Source organism: Filicampus tigris, chromosome 11 (assembly GCF_054856515.1).
Source record: "Filicampus tigris isolate MCC_2025a chromosome 11, RoL_Ftig_1.0, whole genome shotgun sequence".
Lineage (NCBI taxonomy): Eukaryota > Metazoa > Chordata > Actinopteri > Syngnathiformes > Syngnathidae > Filicampus > Filicampus tigris.
This window is the reverse complement of record NC_141227.1, coordinates 13,458,867-13,485,592: the sequence shown is the minus strand read 5'-3', so window position 1 is coordinate 13,485,592 and position 26,726 is coordinate 13,458,867. Positions and strand designations below refer to the sequence as shown.

Below are 26,726 nucleotides of genomic sequence, written 5' to 3'. Positions count from 1 at the left end.
CTAAAGGTTGGTAAAATTGTATCCAATTCGATTACGTTCGTGGATCCAAGGGAACAGATGTATTGAAATACCCCAAAAGCATATCAAATTCTGACATGATGTGGAGATTTGACAGTAACATAAGCAGCCTGGATCAGATCCAGATGGAACTTAGTTTACGACCCTTCTGACCCTTCATACGGTATCAAAAATTTGGTTCGAATGGAATAAGGTTCGACAGAGAGAGCAGATACATTTCTTTTGTTTCCCCATCACAATTGCAATACACAAATGACAAAGGGCAATAATATGAGGGAAAATAATCATAATTGTACAAAAATAAAGTTGTAAAAAAAATACATTACATTGTAGTCTTAATTATTATGTATTACAGTTAGCTTATATATTACATATTTGAATTAATATCCATTCAGCAGTATATTAAGGAATAGTTCTAAAGAAAAAGTTAGAATATTATGAGGGAATTTCTCTATAATTAATATTTTATATTGTAATAATAAATAATTACTTTATCATAAATCTTTTATTCTATTCATTATCAAATTATTTTACCTGGACTTGTTGCTTCTGCATTTTCAGCATATTGGGGTCAATTGAGAGCGGTCCAAGGACACTCATCATCATCTCCTTCTCTGACAGCCACTGACCAAGCTGCAGTTGAGTACTTTGGACGATGTCCAGATTCTTGTTGGACTGCTCCAGGTGCTGCTTCCTCTCCAACACTGAGCCACTGATATCTGCCCAAGCAGCATCTATAGCAGCAGAGCATGAGTCAGCGTCATTCCATGAAGTGTCATCATCTCACACTGTGCAGCACTTGGCTATATAAATGTGTTAATTTAATTTCAAAAAGCAGGTGCTGTGACATTCAACGACAGGCAGGGTGCATTCTGGACAGATCACGACCTCAAGAAGTGTTAATGTAAAAGTCAAATTACATTACTGGGGTTCCATGAAAAGACAACTTATTGGTGCTTACCTATCTCTGCTAACATCTGTTTCCATTTGTCTGCTTCTTGTGAGTTTGGATGAGTTTGAATCAAGTCAATTAGCTTCTCCCTCAGCTTGTGGAGCTGCTCTTTCTTTTGTTTCATGTCATCTTCAAACACCTGAAAAAAAAAATAATTACAGACATTAAGATAAGTTGTATGCATTCGGAAAGCATTCACTTTTTGCACATTTTATGTTACAGCCTCATCCCAAAATTGAATAAATTTGTTTTTCCCCTCTTAATGTGACACACAAGATCCCATAATGACAACATGAAAACAATATATTTTTTTGCAAAATTATTCAATTCAAAATCAAAACAAAAATAAAGAAATCGCATGTAAATATATATTGACAGCCTTTGCTCAATACTTTATTGATGCACCTCTAGCAGTAAGTACAGTCTCAAGTCTTTTTGAATATATTTAAATAATATGCCACAAACTTGGAACAGCTATCTTTGGGCAGCTTTGCCCCTTCCTCTTTGCTGCACCTCTCAAACTCTATCACGTTGGAAGGCGAGCGTCGGTGTACAGCCAATTTCAGATCTCTCCAGAGATGTTTGAGCGGATTCAAGTCTGAACTCTGGCTGGGTGACTCAAGGACATCCACAGAGTTGTCCCGAAGCCAATCCATCATTGTTTTGGCTTTTTGCTTAGGGTCGGTGTCACAAGGTAAACCCTCATTCCAGTCTAAAGTCCTGTGTACCCTGGAGCAGGATTTCATCCAGGATCTCTCTGTACATTGCACATTCACATTTTTTTAGCTTTAATGCAAAGGCCTAAATACATGCGAGTTCTAAGTTGTTTTTATTTTTAATAAATTGCAAAAAAGACAAAAATCTTGTCATATTGGGGTGTTATGTGTAGAATTTTGAGGGGAAAATGAATGTATTCTATTTTGAAATGAGGCCATAACAAAACAAAATATATGAATACTTTCCAGGGTCATGTATGCATGCATGTATACATGTATGCATGTACCAGGTATGTAAGTAGGAATGACAAATAATTCACAGTAAATCTAACTATCCCAGAGGAAGATAATTTAAGACATCCTCTTTGTCTGGCCTATTTCTCCTCTGCAGTCTGAGCTCTTTATGAATCAATATGAATTGTAATTTCATGCTTGTCAAATTCAGCCTCTGAGAAACTGGCTTGCAGTTTTATTTGGATTAAAGATTAACAAGCAATATTATTTCTCACATCACTGATCTTTAATTATCTGAAATTAAATCAGAAGATAACAATAAAATCCATAGCTGCATATTTTTAGCAGAATTTAAAGACAAACTGTCAAGTAGGCAGCAATTTTCACAGGATCACATTTTAGTGTACCGGTATTCACTTTACCTGGCAGTTTTACCTGAACGAAAGGTGCACCAAAGTAAATTTGATGCTGTACTTGAACCATTTGGAGTATCGGCATAGTTTTGGTCTCTTTTTGAAGATAACACTTTGAATTTCTCTCCTCAACTGTCAGAATCGTTTTAAGTGCTACTGGCACTGAATTATGGAAGTTTGAATACATAAAAAAAGGCAGTGGGTCGTCCGTGGGTCTGCCTTCTTTTATGTATCCAAACTTCCATAATGGTGCACCTTTCGTTCAGGTAAAACTGCCAGGTGGAATTGCAAAGGGCTACCAACCATCAGAAAGAGTATTTGATAACATCTGATCTCATCACCTTCTGCTGTTCAAGTTGTGATTTCACTGCATCTTTTTCTGTGGCACCGTTCTTCCAAGAAGCTGCCTTCTTTTTCATATCCTCCAGCCATGTCATCATATTTTCGGTCTCCTTTTTGGCATCCTTCAGCTCCCGCACAGATCCACTCAGCTCAGCTGTTCGACTCTTCAGGGTGTCACCCAGACAGGAATAGCCCTCATTGACGAATGACATATTTTGCTGAATTGTCATCAGCTCTGAGGAATTAACACAATTCAAATATGAATAGCTTGTCATTTCTCCATTTTGCAAATTAACACATATTACTGACACAATTGCAGGCTAATGGTTCCAAACATTTTCAAGACTTTACATTTTTTAAGATGAAAGTTGATGAAATGTTTTAGGAATTTCATGACCTATATTATATAAGGCATATAAATATACTCACCTTGGAAAAAAGGCTATACAGTTCACCTCATATCATACCTTTTAGAGTTAGGTTAGGACACATAAATATTTAGACATAAAATCAGGAGCCAAAGCGCTTCAAAACCTCATGCCAAGGTTTTCCTGGCACAGAACAACAACATAGGGCTGGACAATGTACAAAAAATATGACGTTAAGTATTGTTAGTCATGATTTGATCAGATTGCCTGCCCTCAATAACATTTCAGTACATTAGCCAGGACTACAATACAGCCAAACCCATGAATGTTAATTGCATTTACATTGCAATGCCCTCATGCACACTTGATTACCTTTATTGGTTAGGTAGGAATGGCTCGCTGGACCACCACCATTAGTAAGAGCTAATACAGAGACGTGAAGACAAAGTTTAAGTTAAGGACAGATTTCCCAGTTAGCAACATTGCAACATCAACATGCACAATAACACCAATCTCCCAAGCCGCTTTTTACAATTCACACAGACGGTGTTCAGTGGGTTTACCTGTCTTGTTAGGAATTTTAGCTTTGGCAGGGGATGTGAGAATAGCAATGCAACTGCATAGTGAAGAGCCTCTGCTGTTCAAGTCCTGCACAGCAGGGCCTTTAGACGTCCATTCTTCCATTAGTCCCTAAGGAAAAAAATATCAATCAAAATATGTACTGTTGGATAAATGGCAGCTGGAGGGACAAAATGTTGGTTACTTTCCATCTGTCATGTGTCATGTCACTAAAAATATATTTGGACAATGAGATGTAAGACAGAATTTGGATCTGTTTGAAAACTGCATATGGTGACTCACAGTGACTATTTGGAGGTCCTTCTCCAAGCTTTTAGCACTGCAACTTTTCTGCACCACAGGCACCTTTTCACTGGTCTCTTCCAGCCACTTGCTCAGAGCATTGGCCGCAGACCTGAACTCTCCTAGCAGGTCCTGACAGGATGATACCTCCTCCTCCCTGCAGAATAAACAAAACCAGATATCAAGTATCATTCATTTACTCTGGGGCTTTTAATCCGCAAATAATTAGGAAATTATGAAATAGGAAGTACTTTTCTTTGACAGTATCTTTGAAGGTGCTGAATATATTTGAGAGATTGTCCATCTTGCTCTGGATCTGTGCTCTATTACCATCTGTGCTCATTTCACACAGTTCCTTAGACAAGGTCTGCAACTTCTCCAAATTACTGGCATGTTCAGCCATCTCAGCTTTTGTTTTCTAAAAAACACACACACACACACACACACACACACACACACTTAGTTGTTTGTTTCAGCAACAGCAGCTAATAAATTGTACATTTTTGACAGTCCAGTCACCTGCGTTAACTCGGCGAGTTCTTCAAAGGTTTTCCCTGGCCCGTCAATCTCATGCAGATCTTGCGAACGCTTCACAATGTACTCCTGGACATTTTCTGCGACCTTCTCAAACTGCTCCACCTTTTCTTTAATTTGTTCCAGACGTGAAACTTTTTGCTTGTGTTGATCACACGTGTCTGAGAAGCGCTGGGAGAGGGCATCCATCTTGGACTGCAGGAGTGCCGCAGAGGAGGGGTCGGCTGTTTCCACAAACTTCTTCACTTTAGATTTCATAGCTGAGATGCTGCTCTGGCGACTTGCTATATCCTGCTCTATGGCCTTGAAAAGCACAGAATATCATAGTTGTGAAATTGATTCACACACACTGGAAAATGCAAATTTGAGAGGTGGTCACAGCGCTTTTCTTGGCTTAATTGATTCAAGTACATGTGGATGTCGGATTTTTATTTTGTCCAATTAGATTTTAGGCTCTCTTTGTCGTCAGGTCAGTTATTGTCCCCAGGGCCTTCAGCATCATAGTGCTGGCCAATGTAACTTACATTGTATTAGCAATGGGACAGCTAGTTTAATGAAAAGGATTCAGAATTTGTCCTCGCAGGACTAAAGTGGCGGCCCTTAATGACATTAGCATTTTCCCGTCCTCTGATTGAACTTGTTACAGCCAACTTTGACTAGCAAAAAACATCTGTAGCGATCTGCACACATTAATATATTTAATAATCAGTATCTCAAATGAGAATAATGCATTTTATTTAAATGTTTTATGTTTTTGTCTTTAGTTAAATAGTGATTCTGAACAGCTCCAGATATCGTACGTGGCGGTTGTGTGCTCTTATATTGCTTTTTTGTAGAGTATTGGTTGTTTCTCCAATTAAGACGTGATAGTGGTAGCATTAAAATGCGGATTACATTGGGAAAATGCCTACTGGAGGCCCAGGTACCAAAATCACAGCCCAACACTGGCAAATAGTACTATTCAGTGCAGGTACGGCCCTCACAAAATTACATACTGTTTCTTTGCTCAGCATGTCTGTGATGGATGCAGAGTCCAGTGGAATTTTTCCATTCTCTTTCACGCTGGCCTCCACTCCCTCCATCCATCCCATCATCTCATCCAGTCCGTCTTGAACACTCATGGAGCGAGTCAAAGTCATCTGGAGCTTCTCATTGCGATCACTCACAGACTTGGACAAGTTGTCATATCGCTCCACTATGTCATCTATAGCACAAAGATACATATCAAGTTGTCATTAAAACTTAAATGATCAAAATGATGATGTGAAAAGCAGCTATTACGACATATAGACTCTCACCTACTGTCTCCTGGATCGCATCTAAGTTGCTCAACAGGTTTCCATCTGATGAGATCAAAGAATCCGCTGTTTTGCGTAGCGTGTCAATAGCGGTCTGATGTCCGCTCATCTGACCTTGTAAAGCCTGTGAATGACAACATGAGTTTCCTAATATGGCATGTGGACAGAATCAAAATATTAACAAGATGGAATAAACAGACCAGAACATTAGGTACCCCTGCATCATCTAATAAGGCCCAATACAAGATCTGTATCAAAGATTCTGCCTTTACAAAGATAATAACATAGCCATAACATATTAATCTTAACCAAACATTATGCTTATAGCAAATCATATTTGGAATGTTTCTTGCCTTGGTGTCCTCCAGCTGTATCTGCAGAAATTGCGGCTCTGCGGCGATGGCCTCTGACTGTTGCTTCCTTGCCTCTTCTTCGGAATTCCCGAGCCACTTCAGTAGGTCCGTGCTGGAGTCATCATACTTCTTATACTTGTCAACGACATCTTTGAGATTGTTGCCAAGCTGGTTGCACTGAAATCAAAGTAATTGTGATTTGAGTACAAGGTGTGGCATGGGTTAGAAATCAAAGATTGAATAATTTATAAGATGTATTTATTTCCATCGATTTCCATCCACTTTGGTCTTGGTTTAAGTTAGGATTGTTCAGTGGTCTGACTTCCCATTCTTACACAGATTTTAATAGAAAGACAAATGCTGCTACCAAGTGGTAGACACATGTCATTACACACATGTGACTTTCCCAACAAAATACCTGAGAGTGAAGTGTCTTATAGCGACTGGCTGCCAAGTCCAATTTATCCTTGACAGCAGAACAGGTTCCTGAAGTATCCACTTGCATCAGACTATTTTTAGACATCGGGTCAGTGACTACACATGCTTTGGCCACATCCAGAACCTTCTGGCCCGAAATGGTGATGAAGCGAAGGTCGCCCTTGTGAGAGATGACATCCTCTGAAAAGCTCTTCTGTCGGAGAAGTTTATCGTTGAGGATTTTTTGGGAACTCGCCGAGGCACCCAACTGCTCTACCTCGCCCTCAGCCTGCGTTAACCAGTCCTCAAACTCTTCACAATCATCCTGAAACTTCTTCAGCTCTTCCTGGACACACTGGACCTGCTTCATCTGCTGCTCAGCTTGGGTGAGGGAGGCTTCGTAGCGCCCCTTCAGTTCCAGGATGTTCTTCTGCAGTTTCTCCTTCTCCTGTGGCGACAGAGTATTGGTTGGCTTGTCCAGAAGAGCTTGGGCCGACTGGGTGGCCATGATCAAATCCTGTTGCTGGGAAAGAATTTCCTGATGGCGAGCCTGCATGAATAAAAAAGACATGATACTATATTTGCATAATATATGCCATATCAATGACATAAAGAAACCATGTTGTACATTCCCCATCCAAAACATAAAAACTACAACTCAAGACTTCAATTTTATCTGATAGTTAGGGATGTAAAATTCTGGAAATTCATAGTAATTTGTTACTCGATTACCTTGACTCTTTCATACTGCTTGTCAACATCCATGCAGGCGTCGTTTTGCCTGTCAAAACCACTTTCACTTCGATGCAAAGTGTTTCCATTAGCGTCTCCCTTTTCTCCTTTCCGCAACTTGTCTAATGTTTCCTCTGGCAGGTTTCCATTCTCTTTGCTTATGAGGTCTGCTTGATCAGTACTTCTTCCATTTTTATCCCCAACGTTTGAGATCCACTCTAGAAGACCTTCTATTTTGTTCTTGCTTTCCTCAAGACGCTCAACAGCTGCAGCCTGAATAGACATTAACACATTGCCATAAACAAACACAACGGGATGATTGCGTTTACATTCTAGTGCATTACAGATTTCTAAAGGTGATCAAACTTTTGCTGACCTTTTCACTCTCCTGTTTTATTGCAGTGGTAACAACCTTCTCTAAGTCTTTCCTGGAATCTTCAGCTTGCTTTTGGATAAGCTTGGCCTTGCTTTTCGCTTCCTCCAACTTGGTCTCAATATCAGCAATTTGGTCCACCGTCAGATTGGCCCTATTTTCCTCCAAAAACCTTTTAGTACCGCTGATGACCTCATTCAATGCAGTGGCGTTTGTCAAGACGTCTTTTTGCAAGGCCTTGACATCAGGCAGGTGTAAAACAAGAGAAGCAAACAGGACATGAAGCTTAATTGACCCTGACTGATAACAATAAATTGCATTTCCTGAATGCCAAGTAAAGCCAAGATGTCTGCTGTACCTGATGCTCCTGCTGGTACTGCTGCAGGTCTGTGACGCACTCTGCATTGTTAGCCTGCTGTTGGTGACCAATCAGACGGTTCTCAGTCAGAGTGAGACTGTCGTACACTTCCTCTATCTTGTCTGCAATCTCTTGGTGCCTTTCCAATATGGACTGTAGACCAAAAAAGGCAAGGCCATCTGATCAGTAAAACTACATACTTAGACAGACAACACCATTAAAAATATGCATAAGACATGTCATTTGACATAAGATCTGGTATGCTGTAAACATGCTGGCCAGTCAATGCATTCATTGTTCTTGAGAATAAAATAAGCAGAGAGAGAAAATAAACACAATGAGTAAATGCATTAGATGTGGAAAGAGTCCCAGCAGTGCATTGTTTCCAATGTTAATTGCACAAAGGTCTCTGGAGGCCTGTAGAACACAATCAGCACAGAGGTTAGTGTAAAGCACTGATCAAGCACTGGAACATGCAACCACACACTGAATAAAACACATTTTGCTGGACCTTAGAATTACAGTAGATTCCATATTCATTAGTTTACTGTCAATGACATTCATAAATAAACAAATTCTACATAAAAACGAGTACTTTGGTGGTTTTGTATAACCTTTTAGCAACTCGGATTTTAGTCGACAATCCATGCCAACGCATATGTTATATCATCTGTGATATTGAGCAACATATCCACAAGCAGACCTTCTTCTGGTCTTCCCTCTCCTTGGTGTCCAGTAGGACATCTAAGGTACACCTCATTGTGACATGTTTGTTCATCTGGTCCCTGAAGGCTCTCTGAGTGCTGCTGAGGACCTTGAGGAGGCAACTGCTCTGAGAGGGACTCAACAAGTGAGCATGCTCAGATATAAAACTCTGGATAGCAAATGTGACGTCCTCTAATTTGAGTTTAACCTCCTGATGTAGATGAGTCTCAGCATCCTGGAACAACAAAAAAAGGAGTAAGCATCCCTGCAAGGAAAGTGTTGATTCTTCCAAAAAATGCTTATGTGAATGTTCCTGGCTACAGTGTACAATATATCAATATGTATCATTTCTGGGTTATTACATATGATCTGTATTTTTTTTAGATTGTATTCATATATATTTTTTTTTAATTAAAAAAAATAATGTTGTCAAAACAAACGGCTACAGTGTTCAATAAATCAACCTGTGTTTGATTTTGGGATGGGTAGGTACCATTTTAAGATTTTCTTTAAATTGAGGTGTAAATCCATAAAATCCATCCATCCATCCATTATCGATACCGCTTATCCACATAAGGGCCGCGGGGCGTGCTGGAGCATATCTGTCTTCAGGCAGTAGGCGGGGGACACCCTGAATTGGTTGCCAGCCAATCGCAGGGCACACAAAGACAAACATCCGCACTCACAATCACACCTAGGGGCAATTTAGAGAGTCCAATCAACTTACCATGCATGTTTTTGGAATGTGGGAGGAAACCGGAGTACCCGGAGAAAACCCACGCAGGCACGGGGAGAACATGCAAACTCCACGACCTCTGTACTGTGAGGCCAACGTGCTAACCAGTCGACCACCGTGCATCCATAAAATCATTAACATTAAAAAAGATAAACATATTTGTATTATTAACATATTGTGGTATTTTCTAGTATTCATTATTTTTATCTTTTCTTTTCAGTTGTAGTTTATGATTGGCACTGTTAGTGCCGTGGTACATGCTGCTGCTTTTTGCGCACACAGGTAATTAAAACTACTTTCTGCTATTCAGTCTAGCTTTGTTCCTAGATCATTTATCAATTAAAATACCTTGTTTTTTTGTATGCAGCTTTTGAGTGCTTCAACATCACATGTGTTGAAATCTGCATCTGCCATATTTAGTTTGTTTTGGATGAGCCCCACTAACATGTCAAGATCAGCAAGATGTTTTTGGTATGTTGATTCCAAATCTGCCTGAAATCATATTGACAAATATACAACAAATTTAACAATAATTTCAGATTCAATCAGGTTCTTGTGCCGCATTTACTTCTGTTTCTACACTCACCTTCCTATTTTCCATGGCTTGAAACAACGACTGAGTTCTTTCTGCACACTCATGGCAAACCTTTGTAAAATTGTGATCTAATTCCCCAAATGTTGAAGACAGATCTTTACGGATTTGTGTGGGAATGTTCTCATCAGAAGCATTTAAGAGCAGTTTGGCTTTTTCCATATCTTCAGACAGAACACCAGCCAATAAGGAAACTTGGGTCTCCAGTGACTGGATAAAAGCAGAATTAAAAGGAGTTCAAATGTATATACACTCACAAACCACACAATTAAGTACACTTGCACAATCTTACGCGATCTGATTCTAAAGTCATATCACAAACGACGCCTTTACAAAGAAACAGTTGCTTGGGTAATTTGTTCTAATGCAAATATAGTTTTAAATCAATAATTGGTAAATTGGCATACAGCTTTTATAGCTTACAAGCACTCAAAAGTGCTTTCACACTGTCTCCTCATTCACTTATAAAAAAAATTGAGGAGGAACTGGAGGTTCATTATCTTGCTCAAAGACATTTTGACATGATCACAAGACTCAGTATTGAACACACAACCTTTGGGTTGGGCCAATGTACCACTTCAGCCAAGTCGCCACCTTCCTTTACAATGTCAGTCAGAATGGAACAATATAATTTGCAAAGTAATCATTGTTGTTTTACTGTAGTTCCCGTATTTGGATTTGACTGTGCAGGTGTAGCTAATGGTGTAACTTCACTGATATGTCATATAATTCACTTTCTAACCTGGATTTCATCTATTTGGATCTGTAATTCCTCCATGTTGGTGCCAATAGGTTCCCCAAATAAAAGGTCTTTTCTAACATCATCTAAAACATCAGCATGATCTTGGAGTCTCCCAACACACTCTAGGTAATCCTGGGTAGAGAAGCGCTGTAGGAAAACAGTAAAAATGTGCATAAGATGTTTCAAAGGCAAACACAGAAAAAATTGGGTGTAATTTTTACCAAAAAGGGGTTTGTTTACCGGATTCTTGATACCCTCCACATTGTCGGCAGAGAGTTTAGGAGACAGTTCTGACAGCAATTCATCCTCTGAGCTCTCCTCCTTGATACATTCCAGGGTGTGAGTGTCACTCCCACTCCCAAGAGCAAAGCTCCCCATCAGTTCCTGGAGCATTGAGAGGTTTTGGCCTGAGGAAACATTTTTAAGTACCTGAAGAAGCTGCAGCTGGATAGGTGAAGCATGTGCCTTCTCTTTCTCTTTTCCTGTTGGAGATTCTGGGTTTTGTTCATATTTTCCAGGCGGTGTGCAAGCATCATCTTCACTATCAGACTGTTCTCCATTTTTTACAGTTGAAAAATGTTCCTCATCTTTTACAAATGTGGCTTCAGATGTTGCATCATCTTTTGAAGGTAAGATATTAGAGTCTGCATCTCTTCTAGTTGGAGTATTCAACTCATCCTCATTATTTATTTGTGAGGCATCACACCCCTGTTCAAAATTTTCAGGTGATGCACCAGATTCATGTTCATCTTTTTCAGGTGGTGCATCAGAGTCCACTTTATTTTTTCCAAGTGATGTATCAATGGCTTTATCATGTCTTCTAGACAGGGTTTTGGACTCCTCTTCAATTGTTCCACTTAGGTCATAAGAAACCTCATCATCCTTCATTGGTGAGGCATCAGACCACTGTTCAGAAACCTCTTCATATTTTCCAGGTGGGGTATGAGAGTCATCTTCATCTCTTTTAGTTGGAATTTGGAACACTTCTTCAACGTGTCCAGTCGAGATATCAAAGTTTCCATCTTCAACATCAACATCAGACTCCACTTCACCTCTGGTTGGTATAGAATAATTCTCTTGATCGTTTCCAGGTGGGGTATCAGAGCCATCACCGTTTTCAGAGTCTTGTTCATTATATCTAATCAGAGTACCAGACTCCTTTTTGATACTTTCAGCTTGTGTTACAGACTCCTCTTCATCCTTTAAAAGTGAGACATCTAACCTGTTTTCATGTACTCTAGTTTGGGCATCAGAATGGTCTTCATCTTTTCTAGTTAGAGCATCAGAGTTTTTTCTAGATGGAGTACGAGACCAGTATTCATTGCCTTCCGTTGGGATATCGTACTCTTGAACTTTTTGAGTTACATCAGTATACTCTATTACATCTTTTATAATTGAGGCATCAGACACCTTTTCAGGTTTTACGAGTGTTCTCCTTGCAAACACAGACTCATTTTTCTCTTCTGTTGGAGTAAAAGATTCCTCTTGATCTTTTCCAGGTGGGGTATCAGAGCCTTCTTCATTTTTTTCAGAGTAGCGTTCATTTCTTCTATTCGGGGTGCTGAACTCCTCTTCAGTGCTCTTAGCTGTCATTTCAGATGCTTCTTCACCTTTAACAAGTGAAACCTCAGACACATGTTTATGTATTGCTGTTGGGGAATTAGAGTCTTCATTATCTTTTCTACTTTGAGCATCATAATCCTCGTTATATTTTCTAAATGGGGGACAAGAACACACTTTTGCTGTTTGGGTATCACACTCTTGAACTCTTTTAGTTGTGTCATGATACTCTACTTTAAGCGAGGCATTAGAACCATTCTCACATTTTACAGGTAAAACATCAGAACACTCTTGATCTTTTACAGGTAAAGTAAAATAGCTCTCTTGATCTTTTCCGTGTGGGTTATCAGACCCATCTTTGGAATCTTCTTTATATGTTCTGGTTTGAGCTACAGAATTCTCTTCATCTCTTGAAGATGGTACTTCAGAGTCCTTTTCTCTTTTGTAGGACTCCTTGAAAATATTTCCAGTGGAGGTATGAGACAACTCCTCCTCTTTTCTAGTTGTGGCTTCAGACCACTCTTCATCTTTTACAGGTGGGCCTTTAGGTCCTTCTTTACAAGATATATGTTGCACATTAGACTTCTCTTCATCTATTCGTATTGGAGCAACAGAGTTGGCTTTTGGTTTTCCATAATGTGCACCAGAGTCATTTTTGTCTCTTGTAGTTGAGGGATCAGACTCCTCTTCCCCTTCAACTTTTACAGTCAAGTCAACAGACCTCTGTTTACCTTTTAACAGTGAAGCATCAGACCCTTTTTCATATTTTCTTGTCGGAGCAACTTTCTTCTCTTCATGCTTTCCAGGTGGGGCATCAGAATGTTCTTGATTTCTGCTAATTGGGCTATCAATGTTTCCAGATGATTTATCAGACTCTTCTTCATCTTTAATTAGTGAGGCATCAGACCACTTTTCATCTTTTGTTGATGGGCCATCAAAGTTGTCTTTGAATCTTCTAGTTGGGGTATATGACTTTTCTTTACTGTTTCCAGTTGGAGCATTACAATCCTCTTCTTCTTTTCCAGTTAGTGCTTGAGAGTCTGCTTTACCGTTTTTAGTTGGGCTATCAGATACTTTAACCTTTACAGTTGTGCAATTAGAGCCCTTGTCACCTTTTATAACGGAAGCAGACTCATTTTCATAGTTCACAGGTAGGGCATCAAACTCTTCTATCTCATCCAGAGATGAACCATTGGAGTACTCTTTATTGCTTCTAGCTTGGGGATCGGACTTAGTCTTTCCAATTGTGTCATTACATCCCTCTTCATCTTTTATTAGCAACACATCAGATCCCTCTTCCTCTTTTTGAGGTGGGGCAACAGACCATTCTTCATCTTTTACCGGTGGAGTACGAGAACCCCATTCATTTTTTGTAAGTGAGACATGAGACCCAGCTTCATCTCGCGTAGTTGGAGAATCAGACTCCTCATCATGTTTCCAAATTGTATCAAAGGAGTTGCCTTCATCGTTTCCGTGTGGGTCATGAGATTTTTTTGTAGATCTTCTAGTTTGGTCATTTGACACATTTTCATTCATTAATGAGGCAGCAGAACCCTGTTCATCTTTTTCTTGCTGGGTACTGAAGTGTTCTTCAGCCCTTATAGTTAAGACACTGAACCTGTCTTCATCTTTACTAGTTTTAGAGTTAGACAACTCTTCATTTTTTTCAGTTGTGGCATTTGACTCTCCAACATCTTCTCCAAATGTTGAACCACAATGATCAACCTCTTCTCCAGTTGTTGCATCACAAGTATCAAACACGTCATCTTTTCCAACCTCTTCTCCAGTTAGTATATCACAATTATCAATCACTTCATCTTTTCCGATCAGAAACCAAGGCTGCATTTCATGAACTTTTCCCTCTTGGTGTTGTGTTTCAATTTTGTTCAAACTTTGTGCATCTTTCCCAACTAAATTGATGAGCTCTTGCTTCACATTTTTAGCTAAGACATCAGATCTATCTTCATCCCTTACTGGTAGAGCATCAGAAAGTTTTTCATCCCTTCTAGTTAGTATATCAGATTCCTTTTCAACCTTTCCAGTTGGGTTATGAGACCCCTTTTCATCTTTTGTTAGTGGGGCATCAGAGCTTCTAGTTAGGGAATTGTACTCATCTTCAATGTTGCCAGTGAGGGTATCAAACCCATTGTCATGTTTTATAAGTGAGCCGATAGACCAATTTTCATGTTTTTCATACAGACCAATAGAAACATCTTCATATTTTGTAGTTTGAGCATCAATGTTCCCTTCATTTTCCACTGCTGGAGCATCAGTGTCCTGTTTTATATGTGGTACACAAGACCACTCTTCATCATCTCCAGTTGGCGCACTAGAGTACTCTTTGTCTTGTCCATTTGGAGAAAAAGCATTACAATCATCTGCATCTTTTAGATGGTGGACATCATACCACGGTTCATCACTTCTTGTTAGGTTGTTAGACTCCACTTCAACATTTCCCAAAGGAACATAATCATTCTCTTCATCTGTGCTTGGGATAGAAGACTCCTCTTGAACATTTCCAGTTAGGGCATCAGACCACTCTTCATCCCTTACAGTTGGGCCATTAGACACCTTGACTTTTCCATTTGAAACATTCGATCCTTCTTCATCATTTCTAGGTGCACCAGAGTACACCTCATCTTGTCTATTTGAAGAAAATGTGTTCTCTTCATCTTTTACAGGGGGGGCATCATACCACTCTTCATCTTTTCTAGTTGGGGTGTCAGACTCCACCTCAACATTTCCAATTGTAGCATGAACATTGCCTTCATCACTACTTTGGATATAAGACTCCCCTTGAATAATAGTTAGGACATCAGATGATACTTCATCTTTTTTTATTTGAACTCCAAAGTCCTCTTCCTTATCTATAGCTGGGCTATTAGTCTTCAAGTTGTCTTTTCTGGGTGAGGCATCAGACTTATCTTCATCTTTTCGAGTTGTGGCAATGGAATACTCTATCTCTTTTATCGGTAAGGCATCATATTCTTTTCCTACTTTTCCATCTAAAGTACCAGGCTTTCTTTCATGGGCTCCTCCCTCATCCGTTTCATTTTTGTTTAAACTGGATGCATCTTTCCCACCAACATTGGTTATCCCAGACCCCACTGGAACAAAAGCAGCATTACTCTCAAAAGATGCACAGTTCCCTAATGACAGTGAAGTATCACCTGTTGTATTGCCGGCACTTTCACTGTCACTTCCATGTAAAGTTTTATTCATCACTTTCTTGTCGTAATTGACACGTGGTTTTACAGAGTTTGAAATCAGTAATGGTCCAGTGCTGAGTGACCAAATATCAGTAACTACTTGAGGATTTCCATCTTTATCCACCCCGTTTTGATCCGGAGGTGTATAGCCTTTGTGTTTCACTCCAATCACCAATTTTTGGGTGGAGTCTGTTGAAGTGGGTGGGCTTGAAAATGATTCAACCATATTTATATTCTGTTGACATGTATCTCCCACCCACGCCTCTCTTGAGGAGTGATAGTTCTCCTCAGAATCACTTGTTTCTGTTATTTGTCTTTCTTCTGGGTGTACTGGACTGCTCCTCAAACCAGTCAGTGTTTGTTCCAGATGAACATTGGCAGACGCTGGTGAACAATATTCAGCAACATCTATATCACACCTTCCACCATTATAATGATTTTTGGGTGCAAATTTATCAGGTACAACAGAACTAACATATGATGAGTTGAACTGTTGCAAAACTCTTGCACTGAGCAAATCCTGCAGCGAGTTGCTGGGTTCAGGTTCGAGAAGATAACCAATGTCAGAAGGGAGAAATACCTGCTGGAGTCTGTTGCTATCTTCCTCTTTGACAGTGATACCTTGCACATCTAAACCACTGATTGCATCTGCAGGCGATGAGGAACCTATCTCAGCCTCAACAAAAGGGGCAACCCAAAGTGATGATTTGCCCAATTCACATTTTGTCACATTTCCTGCTTTGTAGAAATCATCCTCACTGAACATTGAGTTAACCTTGTAACACTGATTAGCACCAGTGGAAGACTCGCTTTGACTTTGTAGAGCAATACTGCTGTATGGAATGAGTGGGCCAGATGAAGCAGCAGTTTCACAGTACTCATCTTGCTTTTCAGTCAGCAGGTTATTGACTCCATTAAGTGAGTTGGTGACATCAGGGAGTGAAGCCGATTCCTCCAAGGGAAGGACACACTCGGGAGAAACCTCCTCCCTAATGAAGGGTGACATCATCAGAGGCTCATGACCACAAAGTAATGAAAAGGAATGATGACGACCATTTATTTCAGTTACATTTCCTCCTGCATTATCATCTAATACTAAAACGTTATTATCATCCTCTATCAGCAGAGAAGACTTCCTCTTGAATGGTTTGTGTGTTTCTCTGGCTTCGTTCACATTTATAGAATCAAGATTGTCATCATCTGGATAAGGCTGGCCGAACTTTCCTTCTGAGTAAATAAAGTCTAAATCAAAGACCTTAAGTGAGGATAGGGATGGACTTGGACACATGGTGTCGTCCTCATTTTCAATTTGTTTAACAAACAGCTTCAAAACGGTGTCTTCCATTGTTCCCTGTTGGTCATAGGCAGGTGTGTCATCCAAAATGTCATTTTCTTCATCCAAAATGCCCTTTTCTTCACATTGTGCATCCAACTGAAAAACATCACTTTGATGTTTTCCTTCTTTAAACACATCCTCATCTGAAGTGAAACTGAACATCCTTGATTCATTGCACAATGGCTCAGCAATAAACTGTGCTGGAAGTTGATGTGTACTTTCCTCTGAACACGCTGATGGTGAGTCAGCATTACATCTGTTCACAAAAGTGGGCAGTACGGGAATATTTTTGGTACCTAAAATATGGCAAAGATCATTTGCGTCATCACTATCGTCAATATATAAACTATCATCAAGTGTTTTGTATTCTGTGGTTCTTTGAGAGAGCACAGCAGTTTCTGTGCTACCATCCATGTCCTCAAGTACTCCGTCAAATGAGGGATGAAAATCATGATGATTAATTTTGTAATTCTTTGTGTTTATCACCATCTCTTCTGCTTTCTCACTTATGATTGGCACCTCCAAGTCCACCTGCTCTGAAAGATCTTCTGCATTGACAGTCCAAGGCACCTTATTTTGTTGGGTGATATCATTAAAGACAGAATCCTCAAGAAAAAACTGGATCATTTTAGTTAACTGCTTGTCGAGTATTAAAACTCTGTGTTGTGACTTTGGATCCATGTAACTGTTTATCATTAGGTAGGAAATAAAGAGCTGCTTTGTCTCTGAAGGTGTAAGCACATCTCCAGCATTGCTACATCCATCTACTCTGAGTTTTCTATACATGAGCCAAGACGAAAATTTTTCATTAAGGCGATCAACATCAAGAAACTCATCAGGGATTTCGATGGATTTTAAGATGTCTGCTGTGTAAACGTCAATGTAACCGTTTTGTACGGCACAAATGATATCCACAACCTGCGAACATTCTGGAATGTAAAAAGCTGCTATTTTCCCTCTACTGCTGAGCAGCCTGTTGTCAAACACATCTGTGATGTGATGCTCATAGTACGCTGATGAGGTGGCACTAAATTGGGATTCGTTCGGCCGAGGCAACACAAGGCCTATGAACTGATGACTGTTCACAAGTACGATGAGGGTACTGCTAAAACTCATCAAATCACACTGAACCTCCACGTCCACCATTAGTCCATCCCCATTGGGTAAGTTGGCAGAGGAAGAATTAACTTCTTGTGTTGCAATTGAATTGTGCTTTTCTGTTGGGCCAGCAACATTTACGTCGGTAGGATTCAGCTTTAATATTCTGTCTTCATCATGGACAGATGTCATAGTGTGAACAGCTCTTTCTGGTGTCCGTGATTTATTCCCGCTTATGCACTTCAATATAAGCCTATTAACCTGCATTGCTTCTATATGTGACTCATTTGCAGTAGAATGGTCATGCGTCATTTCTTGGCAGGTCTTATGCCTCTGAATAATGTTAACATAGACAGAAGCAGGAATCAACCCTTCCTGAAACGCCGACTTAAGGGTCACTGTATCTCCTGAGTAGGCCACATTCAATCCATCACTGACTTGCTTGACCTCTATCATCTTCACGACAAGGTCATCCAACGTGGATGCTTCCCTCGCTGCTGCTGCAATGTCACAGATGGACACAGAGGTCACATTTGAATCCTTTATGCACTTGTTATCCATGTTTAACTCCTGCAAATGATTCCCAAATAGAGATTTGTGAGGAGAATCCTGTTCGAGAACATCATCCCAGAACACATGAGGCTTAGACTGAGAGAGGTTGGGTGTTGGAAGGAGGAGGCCGATTATGTCATTACTCAGACCGTCCATTGCCTGGGTCCAAGTGCAGTCCATGCTACTGCTGGATTTCACATCCTATGAAAAAGGAGAATATCAGTTATTGTTTAAGTGATTATTCTGACACTTTGTGTATTCAAAATCAAGGCAAATATGTACTCACCAATAGACCAATTGTTAATGATCACGTGCATGAGTTCAACACTGCATCAGCGTTGCAACAAGAAAGTGTCAGGCTGTCAGCATAGTGTGAGCAATCATGCCTCAACTTGTTGCAGAAAGTGTTTGTTAGTCACATCACACAGTGAACCGTTTGACGAATCAACCCTATTAGCCAGTTGAATGTCTTATATGGACCCAAACATTTGGCATGACAAAGCATGTTTACAGCATACTCCAATGATCTGTTTGCAAATATCCTAATGCATTTTTTTTTTTATTAAAACACTCCTGAACGACATAGCGTAATAATTAGAAAGGTATAGGTGCGAGCGGCAAATGACTGACAAAAAGAAGAATAAGAAAGGTTTTTCATGCAATGAACCATCTGATAGAACTCCTTTGAGGCCATTACAAAATACAAAAGCATTCCATACAATAAAATCACAACTTCCAACCTCATCTCCATGTGTGGTCTGATCAGAACAACGCTGGGAAAGGTCACTGTAAGCCTCGCTGAGGTCCTTCAACTGTTCCTGGGCTTTTTCTCTCTCCTTTTCTGACATCCTGTAAGTCAAAAAATGATGCTTTAAATCATGTAATGCAGACACTTGTACTGTGTTGTACATGTGTCAGCTATGTAACTTCCTGACTTACTTTTCACCGTGTTTGTTCAGCATCATTTCAGTGGCCCTAATCGCTTCTGCAATTTGCTCTTTCTTAGTAACCATTTCCTCAATGGAGACCTAGAGAGTCAAACAATCACGTGTCAGTAGTTTTACCAATAGAGTATAAATCATGTCAGCATTTTAGACACTTTGGTAAAATACATTAACAGGCCATAACAATCGGTACACTTGCATCTACACGGATTTACAATTCACAGTTAAGTTCATATATATATATATATATATATATATATATATATATATATATATATATATATATATATATATATATATATTATGTGTGTGTGTAATATATATATTTTTTGCCCACATTGTTAGTCTAATTAACAATTAACCTAATTAGTTAGCCTAACTGACTGTTGATCAAAAGACACCAATTTTTGTACCAGACATAGATGTTGGTTTGCATACCAATACATTGTGCACTTAATATTTTGGCCAGGCAGTGCATATCCATCATTTCTTATGGTGATGTGTATAATATTCACATTCGTGCAAAATAATGAATGGAACACAACGATGGTGCAATGTAATAGGAAAAAGCCTTTGAAACATCACTTTAGTCACTTATGAGAATATGTGCTATATTGAATTTAAAAACCACATAAATAAATATATCTGCAATTGTTTGATTATTTGAATGTTAATAGAGCAAAACATCTGTTCATTTTTCTGCCTTCACGCCAATATACAATAATGAGTTACCACATATTTTTCTACAGAATGCTAATGGGGCCAATGATTTATGACAAATGGATGTTGTTTTCTAATATCATAATTAATATTAGGAAAAAATTGTTCATAACTATAAAATTGCATTGCACTATGTAAAGAGAATAAACTAGTTCAATTCAAGTCGGTATGTTCTGAAACATGGGTGCTTGTGCAACAGTAAGAGGATGTTGTATGTAACTGACCACTTCATTTGATTAACAAAATGTCCTTCTACAGTGTAAAATACATTGAATAAGTAGATCAGAAAGATGTTCTTTTATTAAAAATCACGTGACAGGAAATGTCATCGGATAGTATTGTTTTCATCAAGTCACAAGAACAACAACAAAGAAAATACATATCATTACCTGGGAGTTATTTGAAGCATCTGTGTTGGCATTACTATCTTTCAAAGTATTTCCCTCATTGCTCGCATTCTGTTTCACATTAGACATCCAACCTAACAGTTTGCTAACTTTATCACCATGCTCTCGTTTTTCTTCATCCACTGATCTCTGGAATCAGAACAGGTGGGGGTATGAGAATATCCATAATTTGTAAAGAAAAGCAAAACGTTTAAATATCAGTTTTCTCAATTCGTAACTGAATACTGTAAAACAGACCTAAATACTGACCAGAGGAAAAACAGAAATACGAAAAATAGCACAGAGATTCAGATATGTATTATTTTCATGCTTCAGTCGGTACAAAAGGGGAAACAATTTGAAATATAATTAAGATAATTCCCATTAAACTATAATCCAAATCATAAGTAAAAACTCAAAAGGGCTAAAAATTGGTCTTTCTGCAAAGGAATGAATAAGGCCTCTACTTGTACAAAAAGGTGCCAACTTGTGTCAAAAAACTGTAGCAACATAAAATGAAGGCAAACACAAAGATTCCATTTTGGAATAATTATTATTTAGGCTAAACAAATAATACAGCTACACACCGAGTCAAAATAAATCTTATTTCCAGTATTTACTTTTTTAACAACAATGCCCCCAAGTTTTTATTTCAACTTTTTGGAATGAAAAGTTGATAAGGCTCCAAATCCTTGAGCTTTATCAGCCTCCAGTAATCTTAAACCAGTGTGGCAGTCATAAACACTTCTTTTGAGCGCTTCATTGAATGTGATTCGTCTCTTGGTCTTTGGACACGTGATGCTTTTGGTGTGGGACTTCTCATCTTTGATGGTTGAGGCCGTGGCTTTGTCAACAAGCCCCCTCTGAATGACTTCCTCCAGCGAGACTCGGTCGTGAGTGTCAGGGTTTATCAATCCACCGGTCAGGAGCTGGAACTCTATACAGCGAGCGCCAACATCCTTGGGTAAAAGATTTTCCTGAACTGCCTGAGTGATCGCCATAGACTTTGCAGTCTTGGGGTGAGTGATGCCATTGAATGCCTGCTCAAACTGCTGTACTTTCTGAGCCAACTTCTCATTCAAAAGACCTTTGCTGATTGCATCACTGATTGTAAGTTTCTCCCCAGAGAAAGGGTCACAAATACCTCCGGTGCAGGCCTGGGCCTCCAGCAATCTCAAGGCAGTTGTCCCATCAGTAAAGCCCTGTTGAAATCCCTGAAGAACAGACAGCCTCTTCTTCTGGGTGACGTCCCAAAGACCAGCAATGGGGCTGTTTACATCCTCCACAACAACCATTCTTGAAAATATAATGTCAGCAATCTCGTAGATACTAAGAAAGCCATTCCTGTACTGTTCTAGCTCAGGCGCTTCAAGAAACCTCTGACTCAGCGCAGACTCTAGACAAAGCTTTCTGCCATTTTTGACATCGTTGATGATGTGACGCAAACCTCCACTACCATCTTCTACAGACGTCTCATGCCATTCACTCTCCTGCTGTGACAGAAACAGATAGGTCTGCTTGTCGATGTGTTTCTTCTTGAATGCTTCATGAGCAGACATCTCAGTGCCACGACTGCTGCTGACAACAGACACCCGGTGGGAACTTGTAGGAGAGTTACTGGTAAGCTGCCTGTCCCCAAGAGGAAGGAGAAGGACGCCACCATCAACGTCATAAAGACATGCCTTTAGTATTTCACAGTAGTATGCTTTCTGTCCAGTATCAGGGTTGTGAAAACCTTTGGGATTGCGGACAGGATCATACAGAATTTGATGAGTCTCCTTGTTTAGAAAGCCATGATCAATAGCAATGCTAGGCGGCATTCTGAATCCACCCTCGGGGTTAATCACTCCACCGGTGGCTATCTGTACTTCAAGGATCTTTTTGCCTTTGTAGCGCTCAAGAATGCTCTCCTCCATCGCCTGAAACACAGACAGCTTTTTGCCAGCATGCATATAGCCACTGAAAGCTTTCTCAGCGTCCATCAGTTTATCTTTTAAGCTCGAGTCAAAAATTCCTCTATCAAGAGCCTCATCTAGGGAGTATATCTGACCCGTGGTCAGATCAGTGAGGCTTCCTGTCGCTGCCTGAGATTGCAGAAGCTCCAAAGCGTACATCTTTGCCAAGAATCCCTTCTCAGCTGCCTCCAAGAAGGAAGCTTTTTTCTTACTCGACTCCACATAAACTCCAGCGATGGCAGTTGGTTTGCCGACGTATTGCGCAATTGATGCTTGCACTTTGTCTATGGTGGTAAGTCCCATTTCTAATTTATGGAAAATGTCTTCATCCAATAGCTTATATTTGATTAGGTTTTGAATTGTTGTGCTTCTTTTGAGGTCAGTGAGACTCAATGCAGTTGTATTCCACAAGCTGAGGCTGTCCCTACTTTCTGGAGCATTTTTAATTGGCGTAGCTCTTGCTTCGGGTGATTCTTTGAGATAATATGTTCTTGTCGTTAGGATGCTGTTTTTTTCTCTCTGGGACTCTGTGGGTGTACATAGGGCCATGTATCCCTGCGTTTTGGGGAGCAAATTGTCACCTGAGTAGATGTGATACATTTCAGTCGTATATTCGTTTTGTGGGAATGTGACATTTTGAGAAATTGAACTCTTCAAAGTCGTCTCACTAGGAATGACTTTCACTTCATCTTGTTTGAACTCTTTAAGAATGTCTTCTTTCTGCAATGTTGCCATCTGTGGATTGGAAATTAGATCACCCTTTGGTTAGAAATTTCTATGAAAGAACAAAAGATTTTATAGAGGTAAATTGGTGTCTGTGTGACACAAAGACTTCATTCCATACCTCTGATGAGCTTTTCTTTTGCAGAATCTCCTTGCTGCATTGTGGCTCCTCTTTCTGCATGGCTGTCTTCAGGATAGCATTCTCAGAGCATTTCATATATTGATGGCTGCCTTCAGTGACTTCCTGTTTCCTGAACCTCTGGTTTTCCTTCTCCGTTGTAACGCTCTGTAGAGTTGGAATCCCTTTGGTGTTTGGCTCGATTTGTCCATGATGAGAGCTTGCTTCCTTTGCTGTCACTTTACAATTGACACCTCTTAGGAGCTGTGCTGAACGCTCCTTGCTTTGTGAAGCATTCACCTTTGAGTATAGTTTAAGTTTGTCCTCTTCAAGATGAACAGTATGCAAACTTGCCTTCAGTATATCTTGGTCATTTTTTTCTTCCTCTGATTTGCCCATTCTGCTCTCCACTTGCTGCTTTGATTCTGATGTATTTCGCGGGGCTGATTTCAATACTTGAATCTCTTCTTTGAGATACTCGGTGAGCATCTCTTCTAATTCTGTATCATGTGAACGCTTTTGTGAAACATCTCTCTCACTTGTTATTTCTGACTGTGCTAAAATGACTTTCTTTTCCATTTCCTTCTGCACTAACATCAGATGCCTTTCATAGCCCTGCCTCTGAAGTTCCAGCTTAGTTTTCAATTCCTCAAGCATTCTCTTGCACTTCCCAACTTGTTCCTCCATCAGCTGTGTCCTCACCCTGAGCAGAGAATTTTCTTTTTGCATTCTCTCAGCTTCTGCATTGTTACACTGCATCTTTTCCTTCAGCAATATGATTTCAGATTCCAACGAGATACTTTTCCCTAAAGCCTCAGTTTTCTCTCTCTTAAGGACCAAATTTTCATGTCGGAGATTTGATTGGGATTGGTCTGAGTTAGACATTCCTTCTCTCAATGTTTTATTTTTCTGAAGCTCACGTTCAAGCTGCATTATTATAGAGTCTTTGTTTTTTCTTTCTTTGCTCTCTTTAGCTAATTCCTCTTTTACATTCTGCAGAGAAGAGCTCAGCTCTGAAACTTTAGCATTCAAATTTTCTACGTTTTTCTCTGCAGCTTTTTTCTCCATCTGAAGAGCAAGTATCTCCTGCTTTAAATTCCCTGTCATTTTGTCTGAACTCCGTGTTGGTGCCATGACATTGTGCTCATATTTAAAAAGCTCATCTTCCAATGCTTTGACTTTGCTGAGATGTTTGTTAATCACAGAAGATCCTTTCTGAATTTCAGCATTTTTGTTTTTCAACATTGAGTTCAAATCATCAATCTCAGCACTTTGCATGTGGACCTTCTGTTCTGCTACCTCCTTCTCATCTAGCGCAGACTTAAGGTCAGATTTCAGCGCTGTGATTTCTCTCTGGTAGTTTATGACATTGCAGTTGACCATGCAGTTTTGTTCAGTTAAGGTCTTCACATGCTCACTATGATCCAGTAGTTTTACTTCAAGATCATGGGAGTTCTGGGATTTTGTATTGAGCTCCTTCTCAATAATTCTGACCTGTGATTTAGCTGCTTCTACCTGAGACTTTAGAATTTCAATTTGTTGATCTTTTCTGTCTATTTCCATCAGCGCTTGATCGTGTTTCTCCCTTGCAATCTTCAAAGTATTTTCCAAGTCAGCATTTACCTGCTTTGACTCATCTGCTTTCTTCTGCAACTGAGAAGTCACAAATTCACAATTTTGAATTCCTGCCTCCAGACTTTTACATTTGAACAGACACTCCTGCTCAGATCTCTTCATTACTGCAACTTCCTCTTTGGCCTCTTGAAGCTGATCTTTCCAGCTCTGAATTTCACTCTTCAGAGACTTCATCTTTTGCTCTAAATGGGATCTGTCTTTTTCCAATGACTCATTATGGAGCTGAAGAGCTCTCAGATCACTGTCGGATGACATGTTTACTCTTCTAAGCTCAGTACATTTAAACTTCATTTGGTTTATTACCACCTGCTTGGAAGCAAGGTCTTCCTCTAAACTGCTAATCTTTTGAATGTTATCCTGATCCAAGGAGCTCCTTCTGTGAATTTCTCCTTGAGTAATCTTCAGCTGCTCTTTGAGACCTTCAACTTCTGTGTTTTGGAAGAAAGCATTTTGCTCCAGTGAGGATTTTGCCCTGTGAAGAGATCTGACTTCCTCTTGCAGTTCAGAGATGGTTCTCTGCGAGGTTAGTGTCTCCTGGTGAAGATCTTCTAATTTCTGTCTTAGACTGAACCTCTCTGCTTCCATGTCCAGCTGAAGCTTCTTGAGTCGGTTATCTCTATCATCCAACAGCTTTTTATAACTTTGAGCTTTCTCCTCTGACATTTCTGCTCGTTTCTGGACCAAGACTAACTCATCATATTTCTGCTGTAAATCATCTTTCAATCTTTGATATTCTCTGAGTATATTTGATTGGGACTCACTGGAATAACTGTCTAATGGTAAAAACAGCTGAGCTTGGACTTCACTTTGAACATTTTCTTTTTTAATTTCCTCCACTATTATTTTTCTCTGAAATGTGGGGCTCTGGTTCATAAGAACTTGGTTTTCATTTACAAAGTCCTCTAGTTTCCTCTGAGCGTTGGACCACTTGGCCTCTGCCTGCTCAATTAACAGTTTAGAATGACTTAATTCTTGCTCACTAGCAGATTTCTCAGCCATCACTCTCTCCAATTTGGCCTGACACTCACGAACATCATGCTCAAGCTGTGATTTCTGAAACGTTAGATCATCATTCTTTCGATGTTGTGTTTTTAGTTCGCCTTCCATCCTTTGCAACTGTGCTTGTCGTTCAACCAGCAAGGCCTCTTGTTCACGCACCAGCAGATTAAGTTGGCTAAGTTTTATATCCCCTGCAGTTTTTTGGAGTTCCACGCTCTCTGTCCTTTTTGCATTCTCTGCTCTTTCAAAAGCCATTTTGTTCTAAAATGCAAAACAGTCGGTTATCCATCATGGTACATATAATTCTGATTACTTTTTCCGTTTTTATCCGAGTGCAGGAGCAAGCTCAAGCAAGAACCAGAAATTCCATCGAGACACGACCAATAATTTCTGATAATTCACCACAGGTATTACCACAATTTATTACTGTAAAACTTAGAATTCTCTAAAGAGCTTTTATTCTCCCATAAGGCCAAAAGTAAAGATCCTTAAAACTCCAGCTCCTTCCCAAAAAGATACAGTCACCAGCATGGCCACAATGCATAATCATGTTACTAGTACATAATAACATGACAACCTGGATAAAGCGCTAAGGGAGAAAGCTGAAAAAAACAAAAAACAAGAGCAGTTTGAAAAGGTTAATGAGACACCATAAGAACATGCAAATATGAGAAGGGCTTCACAGCATTCACATCAGCCTAAAAGTCACCTGTGTAAAAAAAAAAAAAAAAAGTTTAAAGTGAAAAT

General features: G+C 39.7%; 3 protein-coding genes across 21 annotated transcripts in view; all 3 read right to left on the bottom strand.

Annotated features, from left to right (window-relative positions):
- Positions 1-26,726, bottom strand: part of dst (dystonin) — a 105,515-nt gene that overhangs the window by 34,461 nt on the left and 44,328 nt on the right. For 18 of the 19 annotated variants that reach the window (XM_086045244.1, XM_086045253.1, XM_086045250.1 and 15 more), the window contains 18 exons: positions 20,553-20,699; positions 19,439-19,527; positions 19,240-19,348; positions 7,970-8,122; positions 7,615-7,848; positions 7,239-7,511; positions 6,508-7,056; positions 6,090-6,266; positions 5,737-5,860; positions 5,434-5,642; positions 4,424-4,741; positions 4,156-4,322; positions 3,905-4,061; positions 3,607-3,733; positions 3,416-3,466; positions 2,675-2,910; positions 980-1,109; positions 553-752 (listed from right to left, as the gene is read on the bottom strand). In XM_086045244.1, coding sequence (XP_085901370.1) covers positions 553-752; positions 980-1,109; positions 2,675-2,910; positions 3,416-3,466; positions 3,607-3,733; positions 3,905-4,061; positions 4,156-4,322; positions 4,424-4,741; positions 5,434-5,642; positions 5,737-5,860; positions 6,090-6,266; positions 6,508-7,056; positions 7,239-7,511; positions 7,615-7,848; positions 7,970-8,122; positions 19,240-19,348; positions 19,439-19,527; positions 20,553-20,699 — 3,450 coding nt within the window. The remainder of the gene's footprint in view (positions 1-552; positions 753-979; positions 1,110-2,674; positions 2,911-3,415; positions 3,467-3,606; positions 3,734-3,904; positions 4,062-4,155; positions 4,323-4,423; positions 4,742-5,433; positions 5,643-5,736; positions 5,861-6,089; positions 6,267-6,507; positions 7,057-7,238; positions 7,512-7,614; positions 7,849-7,969; positions 8,123-19,239; positions 19,349-19,438; positions 19,528-20,552; positions 20,700-26,726) is intronic. The other variant, XM_086045247.1, reaches the window with a different exon arrangement.
- On the bottom strand, positions 8,631-18,679 carry LOC147139801 (uncharacterized). The gene is made up of 5 exons (XM_086045705.1): positions 10,985-18,679; positions 10,745-10,891; positions 9,997-10,212; positions 9,759-9,902; positions 8,631-8,909 (listed from the first exon to the last, which is right to left on the bottom strand). Exons 1-5 carry the CDS (start codon positions 18,677-18,679, stop codon positions 8,631-8,633), a joined length of 8,481 nt encoding a protein of 2,826 aa, XP_085901831.1.
- LOC147139800 (uncharacterized) lies at positions 20,650-26,718 on the bottom strand. The gene is made up of 2 exons (XM_086045264.1): positions 23,349-26,718; positions 20,650-23,239 (listed from the first exon to the last, which is right to left on the bottom strand). The coding sequence occupies exons 1-2, from the start codon at positions 26,232-26,234 to the stop codon at positions 21,197-21,199; spliced, it is 4,929 nt and encodes a 1,642-aa protein (XP_085901390.1). The 5' UTR covers positions 26,235-26,718; the 3' UTR covers positions 20,650-21,196.